Source organism: Pezoporus occidentalis, unplaced genomic scaffold, assembly GCF_034315485.1.
Source record: "Pezoporus occidentalis ecotype Australia unplaced genomic scaffold, CSIRO_AGI_Poc_V1 ctg76, whole genome shotgun sequence".
Lineage (NCBI taxonomy): Eukaryota > Metazoa > Chordata > Aves > Psittaciformes > Psittacidae > Pezoporus > Pezoporus occidentalis.
Genome location: NW_026916115.1, coordinates 1964993 through 1974984, shown reverse-complemented (window position 1 = coordinate 1974984; position 9992 = coordinate 1964993). Strand labels below are relative to the sequence as shown.

At 48.6% G+C, this 9992-nt stretch overlaps 1 protein-coding gene across 1 annotated transcript; it reads right to left on the bottom strand.

The window, feature by feature from the left end:
* Positions 1 to 1299: 1299 nt before the first annotated feature.
* NPHS2 (NPHS2 stomatin family member, podocin) lies at positions 1300 to 8303 on the bottom strand. The gene is made up of 8 exons (XM_062602421.1): positions 7957 to 8303; positions 6209 to 6312; positions 5398 to 5470; positions 5016 to 5098; positions 4069 to 4272; positions 3303 to 3358; positions 2416 to 2494; positions 1300 to 1719 (listed from the first exon to the last, which is right to left on the bottom strand). The coding sequence occupies exons 1-8, from the start codon at positions 8231 to 8233 to the stop codon at positions 1444 to 1446; spliced, it is 1152 nt and encodes a 383-aa protein (XP_062458405.1). The 5' UTR covers positions 8234 to 8303; the 3' UTR covers positions 1300 to 1443.
* Positions 8304 to 9992: the final 1689 nt, after the last annotated feature.

Below are 9992 nucleotides of genomic sequence, written 5' to 3'. Positions count from 1 at the left end.
AGGGCAGTTTAAATGCAGAATATGTATTTAACTTCATAGAAGTGGGATCCTTGTCCTCCACAGCAGTATTAAGCCAGTCCTCATGACATAGCTGCATTTAACACAAGTATTACTGCTTATATATGCCAATGTGTGTGAGTGTTACCAAGAGACAGAGGGACTGAAAAAATGGGTAAAAATACAAGAGTGAGTGACTGGCTGGGTAACTCCTGCTAGGCATGTGCATGATGGCCAACAACTGTGTGGGCAATTAAGAAAAGGGCCATGAAGTCCCCTGTCTTGGCCTCTACAGGCCACCAGCAGCAGAACATTGGTCCTGGGAATGGCTGTGCAGGGGAGGCAAAGAGAGATGCTGCAGGTCAAGTAAAAGGGCAGGAGGAGAACTGACATCCACCCAAAGAGTGCCAGGATCAGAGAAACAAAGTGCAGTGGTATTTGACAGTGCTCCATATCTTTGGCAAGGGATCTGTAGGTTCCTGGTCATTCCAAATAGTTTTTGTCAGGAAAGATGTATAGGTGTTTTGAGGCTTATAGGACATTGAGGACTTTCTCTGTTCCTTCCCTGTGTGTGTAGGTTACCAAGGCAGCTGCACCATGCGAAAGTATTGCTGTTCTCTAGGTTCTCAGCTGGTTCTTCCTCAGTGGTGCTGGATTCTCCTTTGTCAGCTCAGTCAGAGTTGATTAAATGGATCACTTATAAAAGTTTTAGATGCCCACAGGCTCAGAACTTGTCCTTTCGCACCCACCAGTGGAAGCGAGCGGCAGTACAGCCTGCCTTTTCTCTGCATCCCTGACGTGCCTTGCAGGGAAGTGCAAATAAAGGCAGCCTTTTCCTTCTATTTTAAAACTATGGCTAAACACCTTGGTTGGCTGTGGGTGTATGTATGTATGTATGTATGTCCACATGGGTGGTGACTGAAATCCCGTATCCAGGACTACACCATGGGACCCAGCTCATTCCTTCGTTCCTGAACCACGAGGCTGGCAGCACCCAACAACCTGCAGGTGTGCTGCAGTCCCTGCCTGTTCCCCCACCAATTGCTGGGCTCCCACCTCTGCCTGGCTGGCTGTTCAGTTTGGGGCACTAAGTACACAGGGCCAAGTCTGTCTTTCTTGCCAAGGTGTCCATGTCTTGCAAGATGGATCAGACCCTAGGGGCCAGGCCCTAAGGTGTCAAGGTGCATCTGGCCCTGTGAAGAGAAAGGGATGACACCCCTCTTCCCTCCACCCCCTGCTCACACACATGCCACCCCTGCTCCTTGTGCTCTCTATTTTTCCCTTCCCAAAACAAGCAGAGGCTTCTTCCATGTACAATCCACTTTGTATTACAGCCTGGGCTGCCCTCCCTCCTGCCTCCAGACCTGCCAATAGGCCAGCCTTCAGCTCCTCTCTGGGCAGGACTGACTGGGGGCAGTGTAGCAACCATGGGACATGGAACAGCTTTTAGAGCATGGGTGAGTCCTTGTCTTTTGGGCTTTCTGGGAGCTTTGTGGTGCCTGTAAGGAGGCTGCTCGCTGTCAGAGGACTCTGGGTAGCTGGAGAGACCACATTCATGGCCTCCAAAGGCAAGGGCAAGATGAAAGCAGTAGGTTTCTCTGCAGTAAGGGTGTGCAGTGCATGGAGGTAACGGAGCTGAGCAGCAGCAGGGGCACTGGACAGAATCTCAGCTGCCATCCGCAGTGACTCCGAAGCAGCCTTTTCCCCCTCAGCAGCGATCACCTACCAAGCAGGAGAATAAAGATTTCTGTGAGGCTGGGAGTAAGGGAACATGGACTGCTCATTACAGAGGGAGTTTGCCACCATGAAATTCCCAGGGCCAAAGTGATTGTAACATTCCTGTTCTCTGGAGATCACAGTATGTATTAGACCTCTTGATGCTCCCAAAAGTTCGGGAGCTCATGTCTAACTTGTTTTTACTAGGCCTGCCAGGGCCCACAACTAAGCATACTCTTGCTGTAACAGCATGGGAGAGGGCAGCCCCCAGCCTAGGCTTGTGGGAGGGGTGCTGGACACAAACCTTATTCAGGCTCTCGTGTAGCGCAGAGCAAGAGAGGGAGACCAGCACTCACTGAGCAAGGTGCAGGGTATGTTACAGTGGTGACAGCCCTGCACTGGGCTCATAGAGGAGAATGAAACCCTGAGGAGAAGATCCCCATGGGGATCACCATGGGCCCAGTGATAACCCCAGACCTCCTTTGCATGTCTTTCTGTCCTACCTGTAAGCCAGGTACCAGATCTGGCACTCCACTGGGCTGGCCCACACTCTTGCTGCATCTCCCCTTGCTAGACACAGCTCTTGAACAGGAATTAAAGAAAACGTATCTTTCCAGAGCTGTATCCTTGTGTGGCATTTCCCAGGGATCATAAACAAGGAATGCTTTGGAAAGAGATGGGAAGTGTTCAGAGTTGGCATACCCGCACTTTGGCCTGTCTTTGGGCCTCCGCTTCCACAGCCAGGGACTGGCGAATTTCAGCAGGCAGTTGCACGTTGTTGCTGTGGTAGTGAAGGACAGGGATTAGCTGGGCTCTAGACTTTCCTGCCGGCACTAGATGATCAATCTGAGGCTTGGAATGGGCTCATGAGTCAGTCTCTGCAGAGCAGTTCACTCATGTTCTTTGCTCTCAGTGTCCTTTGTGTGTCTCACTTCAGCCTTCTACCTCCATACCTATCTTTCTTTTCCTGCCTAGTTTTCTAATGATTAGACTTGCATTATCACTTGACAGCAGAGACCTCTCCTCTCTGTGCCTCTGCTGCCTGAAGTCTAAGATCACTCCTTGTGAGACTGCAGAGAATCCACTGGGAGACAAGCACAGGATTTTCCTTCCGTTCATACACAGATTTACTCATTCACCATTGTCTCTCTCTTCCATGGCCCTCTACAGGAGGAGTGAGTCTCACCTTTCTGCATGGGATTCTTGAATGATGAGCCCATCCCTACAAGTGCTAATTCCCTGCGGCCTTTGATCTAGAATGGGACACAGAGGGTTTAGTGCTTGCTGCAGAATTAGGTGCAAACTCTGCCTGTAGCAGCAGTGAAATGGTGATGAGATCCCAGCTAAGGATCCTGCCCTGGCTGTTAGTGCTGGAGCAAGCAGTCTTCACATGTAGAAGTTTTACATGAGGCAGAGGCTGAAAAGTACAGGGAAAATAGGAAGGTGGGAGGTGGGGCTCTATCTTCTCCAGAATAGCTACAGGGAGAGAGACAGAGACAAAGGAGGAAGAGGCATGCAGCAGTGAACACAGCAGGAGAGGTACTTGCAAAGGGCCAGGGAAGTCCCCTCTGCCAGCATTTTCTACTTACATTTCTGTTCTCTCCACTTTGATCCCCCAGCAGCCTGTGACTGCATCCAAAGCCACCTGTGAAGAGGAATATTTTTAGAGCATGAGGGAAACACCAGCCCTGGCCTAGGCCTTTTACAGGGAAGTAAGACAGTGCAGGGACATTAATTCAAGGCAGTTAAATGCAGGACCATAAGGCAGATTTATTAAGGTTTTGTGCTATTGTGTAAGGCCCCTCAGAAATAAAACTACTTCCCTCACTTCCAATGTGTGTTTGCCCCTGGGGTTTAGCACAGTTTAACCAGTCCATACTAGTTCAAGTGTGCAATCAATTCAGTTCCTTTGGAAGCATTCGGCTCCTGACTTGGTATCATCATGTACCTGTGTCATGGCCACAGAGAACTGCTCCTGGAAAGCCCACGTATGCTGGGTTTATGGCAACTGACTCAGGGGCACTGTCACATTTCTTGTAAGAATTTCCTCTCTGGGGTAAGGAATGAAGGCGGGCTATCACAAAGCACTGATGGAGCTTGTCTAAGTAGTTCCTCCATGCTCCATTATTCACCATGGCTGCCTGTGGGGCCCACAGTGTATGTTCTTCCTCTAAAGTGATCCAAGTCAAAAAACAAACAGAAGAAAAATCACCCATTTTTTCTGTGAAGGAGAGACATGTTGTTATTGTACCCTTCTGCAAACCAGTGTTTGTGATTTTGAGGGACTGATCACCTGAGCTGCTTTGTGGAACCTCATTTCACCCCTTGCTCTGCTGTCTCCCCCTCTGGAAGCACCTTTATCTCCTGGCTAATGCTCTTCCTCTCTAGGAGAAGTTCAGAGAAGGCTCGATGTGCCAGGAGGCGCTTTGTGGTGGTTTGCACCAGCAGCTGGATGGCACTGGAAATGCTGGTCAGGGTAGTAAGGAGAAGAGAGGCATTTTCCAACCGGTAGTAGCAGACAGCATCTATCTCCAAGGTAACCATGTCCTTGGTCACCACCTAAGCAGAAGACATTAAGAGAGATGGAGCTGGTTCTGACAACTCTAAGGTAGCACATAAAAGCACACAATTAAAAGAATGATGAAGAGTAGCTGGATGGTTAAGTCTTTGTAGTTTCCACCTCTGCTGATGACTGACCTTGAACAAACTATACAACCTCTGGACTTCAGTTCCCTGAGAAGCATCTTTGCACCTGTCTCCTCAATACAGCTGCTGAGCTAGGGACTGTAAGTAGGTTGTCATCCTGTGCTGTGTTTCCCTGCCCACTGCTGCCTGGTCCATTCCTGTTCTGAGAACATAGACTGTGTCCTGAAGTATGTGCTCAGTTATTGTATCTCCAGAAGATTTGCTCAACCAGGAGATGCCACCAGACAAGGCCCGTCCCACTGGCAATGCAGCAGCACAGACAATACACCCCAGAAGGAGAAGACGGGCTGTGGCTAGGGAGGTTGCAGGTTTAATGGTTAGAAACAAGCATTCAGCCCTTTCTTCCTCCCAGGCTTATACATAAGCTGAGTACCATCTTTACATTGTTGTAAGATCTTAGTCTGAGTCCCTGCTGCATGCACTCCTCAGTGTGGTGGGTAGAAAGCCCATGGGCCAGTATCTTTAGCCCAGCCACTCCCTATTGGGGTATCCAAGCATGTCCAACCGAATGGGAGTTTTTTCAAACTTTTCTATGCAGGAATAAAGGCTGGAAGCCTGAGGTGTAATGTTAAAGTGATCCAAATGAGAGGGAATACCTGATGGAAGGGGATCTCTAGTGTTTTGAGGCGGAGGTCTATCTTGTGATATGTGTCCAGACAGGGAAGGAAAAAGAAAAGGCCTGTGGGAAGAAGTGCAGCTGGTGATCATCAGAACCACAGAAATTGTCCCTCCTGCTTTGGAGAACAGGGGAGGGTTTGGCATGCAGAACTACAAAGGAACAGCAATACATAGGCTCAAATTCTGAGGCTGCTTCTGTGATGAGAAAAGCCATTAGAAGATACCAGCCCTTTAAAGGAAGGGAGCAAAGACATCCCGTCTCCTGTCCAGCTCTGCCTGCTTGGAGGGCACCAGTATGTGAGCTTTGTCAGAGCACGAAGCAGAGCAATGTGGCTGTGGGGTGCTCAGTAAACACCTTACCAGGCCCTTTGGCTCTTCCAGGAAGGAGATGCCCAAGGCGGAAGACAATGGCTCTCTCATACTCCCGCACTACCTATAGAGGGAAACAAAAGATAGGCTGGAGAAGAAGGCATAGGACTAGGGAATGGGGTCTCAACAGTATGATAAGAAGTCTTCTGAGAAAGCCTTGCAAAGCGAGGATTTCAGCAGATACGAGCTAGTGGCATCAGCTGAGTTGCTGAGTCCCTTTAGCCTAAACTGAGAACCTGCCCAGAGCTGCTGGCTGACCTTGTGTGAGAGCAACATATAAGCAGCCCTATGACAGCCAAAGATTTGGTGAGAGCAGCCCAGGGTTTCCCAGGATGAGGCCAGCCTTCTGCTGCTTCCTTGTAGCCTGGCCAAACTTGAATACCCTGAGCTAAAATTTTCTGTGTTGGTTGTCTGCCTCCAAGGGAATCATGTGTGTATGTGCTCATGCACAAGATCTGAGCTATAATGCTGACACTCTTGTTGATAACAAGATGTATGTGAAATTTCCTGAGAAGTGGGAATCAAAATATGTCTACCAGTAGCCATACTGAGAAAAGGGGAGGAAGAGGAGAAAATATGCTATTAACTGAGAGATCAATCTCTCTTAGAATTTTTAATTCAAACCCTATTTAACCTGCTGCTGCAATGCGGCAATCCGTGGGCTAGGTAGGCTGAGTTGAAGAAGTGGGGCCTTACACCAAAAAATCTTCATGCTCATGTCTGAAACATGCTGAACCAGTAAGTTACAATCCACATCAGACACCAAATACTAAACCCAGAAAGGACCCATGACTGTTCTCACCTTCATGCAGAACCAGACAGAAATGGGGAAGGTCATTATGATGAACAGGAAAGACAAGATGGTCAGAAGCCACTCGCAGATGCCCATACCCGGAGACTTTACACCTAGGGAGAAATTCAACATGACACTGTTAAGAGAGGACTGCTCTCTAAATACTGATTGCCTGAGAAGTACCTGCACAGCTCAGCTTCACTATTGTCCTCTACCTAGACTCATTGTATGTGAAGCATTTGGCCTTCTCTGGTCTTGTGTTAAAGAATAGTCCCTGCCCCAGGTGGACAGGAACTGCTAGGATGGACTGACAGATTTTGTCTCTGCTTTACTGGCAGATATTGAGCCATGCTTCCCCATGGTACCTCAATGAGAGAAGCCTTTGGCTTGAAGACCTGTTGCTACCAAGCAGAGTTCAAGGCTTGGAATGGGCAACTTGCTGGCTGAGCCGGCATCTCAGAAGCTTATCTGGAAAGATAAGCTAATGGCAAAGAGAAATATTGTAAATAAGAGGTAGCTCTCAACATGCACAACTTGAAGTGCCCATCCCTATCAGAGTATCTCAGGTTGTTTTAGAATAGGATTTTAGTTTTACCCAGCTCCCTAATGCAGTAGGACCAAGCCACTGGTGCTGCGGAAATCTCTGTGCTCTACAGCAGTGAAATCAAGATGCTGAAAGCTGGCTGGGGTGGTCAGCCCCAGATGAATATTACCTTCTACATCTTCCCAAAGAGAGTGTGGGTCATCTTGCTCTGGCTGCTCTTTGTTGTGCTCCTGCCCGAGGGAAAATCTGCACATATGGCATGAAAATAGATAACTTCTGGGTGCACCTCACCCAGAGAGTGTAGCATGTTTTCCATTAGTAAAGTTAGCATTCTTGCACCCCTTCTATTTTAAATACCTTCTAGCCCTTCCATCCCTGCCCTTTTGCCCTTGGAGCTCTCTGCAGAGCCACCAGGTCCTGAAGGAGGTTCACATTCCAAGAACCTGTGTGATGACTAGAGCTCCACAGCACTGCTCACTAGCTAGAATTCCTGTAATTGAGGCGGAAAAGAGACAGAGGTGAAAAACTTAGTTCCCAGACAGACAGGAGCAAGTCTGAACCTTTATGTCACTCTACGGCAGCAGAGCCGCTGGCATGGAAGCAGATAGTGGCTTCACATGGAAGTGATGCTGGTTCTGTAATACACATCTGTCATTCCTGTGGTGATGGTGGGTTGAAAGAGGCCCAGTCATCTTGCCAAACAACCCACGATTCTCCCTCTAACCATGGCAGGCTGGGAATCTGCTTAAGAAACACACAGCCTGGAGAGTAGCTGGGAATCTGCTTAAGAAACACACAGCCTGGAGAGTAGCTGCTCTTAAAGGTTATCCAGACACGGAGCTATGAGTATGCACCTCAAGCACAGTTCCTCCCTGCAGCTCAGTCCTTCTGACTATGAACTGGCCTTAAGGCTAACTTTCTGCACCTAAAGAAGAGCAAGCAGGAAAAGAGAGAGAACAGAGCATGACTAGAACTGGGGAGTAATGAGCTGAAGCATGAAGGATGCTGGGGATGTAGCTGCTTTTTGCAAAGTTATTTGCTTTGTGACACAGTGCTGCTCAGCCTGCAGAACTGACTGCAGAGGCTGGCTGGAATCTCCCATATGCTGTCCTGAGAATCTGTGCAAGGTGGGTGTGAAGACACCATGCAGACAGCAGAGTCACATAGTGACCCATACATGGTCAAAGAGCCCCTTCCCTTGTATAAAACATACCTTCCTCTTGCTGCTCGCTGTCCAGCAATGCCATTGCCTCCATTTCTTCATCAGATACCACATCATCCACATCCACCACTGTGGATGTGTGCACCCTACCAGCTGTCCCTGTGGTGCTCTTGATCTCCTTCGGTTTCTCCTGCTTTATGTCTCCCCTTCGCTTGCTGGCTTCTCTGCTGCTCTCTCTCTTCTCTCGTTTGCTCTGTGTAGCTGGGGACTCTCTGCGTCTCCTGTGAGACTCCCTGGAATTGCTCCGAGACCTCTTATCCATCCTCATGTGTGCTGAGGAGCATGCAGCTGCCTGTGAGAGTGGGATGAATTTGTGCTTGAATTTATTGCTTCAGGCAGGAAAACCAGGCAGGGGAGGAGAGAATGGGAAAGTGTCAGATCAAGGAGTCTTGTTTCAAGTTTATCACAGGCTTGTCAGACACAGTGGACAGTGAAGTGATCAAGCTGTTTCCCAGCTGCTCTGCTCTCTTCACACACAGCTGTGGAGATGAGATTTAAAGTTAGACCCTGGACTCCAGAAGGACATTCTGTTTGCATCTTCCTGCCTTTCAAAATAAACTACAATCAGAAGCACTCAGATGATTTTTAGTAGGTGGTTTCTGCAAAGCTGTTGAAAAGCAACCTAAAAGTAATTGTCAGACGCGCAGCTGCAAAGACCTCAAATGGTGGGGTGGTCCAGAACAATAAACAGCAGGGCGAAAAACCTTTACTAGTGAGAGCAGTTGCTTACTCAGGGGTGTTTGGAGGGGGTGTTGCAGAGAACAGTTAGGTGAGTAGCATCTCACTGGTCTGTTCCCTAGAAACCCTTTGGCTAGTACAATGGAGGGACATTGGCAACAAACTCCCTCTCTGTAGGGTCACCTCATATTATTGAAGGGAGGGAAATCAGCTGGTCCTATTTCAACCATGAACTTTTCCGAACGGGTGCAAAGCATGGAATCCATTGAAGAGTTAGAGCTGTGTAATCTAAATTCCTGTGTCTAAATGCCTTTCTGGCTTTCCAAAGCAAGAGCATGGCAGAGCAAGCATAGGAGCTTTTTCTTTTCATGATGCTCAGTCTGTGTTGACATCTGTAGAAAACTCTGGAAGAAACACTCTTAAAGTGTTTTAAAGTCACTTATCATATTAAAGAAACCAGCACCTGGCTAGAAATAATAATGCTGCAGCAAGACAAGGCAATAACTTCTCTGTCAACAGGCAGTGCTGAGCTCAGGGTTGCCCAGTCTCTGGTGTGGAGGAGCAGCTGGAGGGAGACAGGAAGCCGGCCAGGGAAGTGCTGCTCTTGTTTTTTCATGGATTCCTGCTTTATTGGAGACCTGTGGACTGTGCAGAGTCAGGATATTGCAGGCAGGGAGGGCAAGAGCACCTGCTCTGTCAATGCTGCGTGCCTCATCAGCAGGTCACCGGGGAAGCGATGGATGGAGAAGGCTAACGGCAGAGAAAAGTTGGGTGGAAATGGAGTGTAATTAATAAATTTACACAGTGTCTGCAGTTGCACTGGAAATGCTGCAGAAAGCTTTTTCACCTTGTGCTTATCACTCAGCCCACATGGGACAGGGGGAGATGCTCTTCAGCTACTGAAAGGGCAGGTGGTATGTTCAGCAGCAGCAGTCAACAGCACCTCCGGTCTGGTTTTGTCTGGGCAGCATGGACTCTGGTTGATTCCTTGGCAAAAGCACTCTGACATATTTGACACCTACACACCTGCAGCTTTCTGGTTTTGCCTGATGTTTAAATGGACCAGTGGGTCCCGACTCCTCAAGCCCCAGGGAATGATTTTGGCCACTACCTCCACACAGGGGAAATACTTTGAGAGCATGTGCTAACGGGTTTGCAACCTTTGCCATCCCGAAAGCCACAGCCTCAGGCCCTTGTCATTTTGAAGCATACCTGTTTGGAAATTAACTGCACGGTTGAGTGGGTTTCTCACATGACCATGAGCCCTCAGGGAACAGCCACTGCATAGAATCAGAATAGTTAGGGTTGGAAAGGACCTTAAGATCATCTAGTTCCAACCCCCCTGCCAT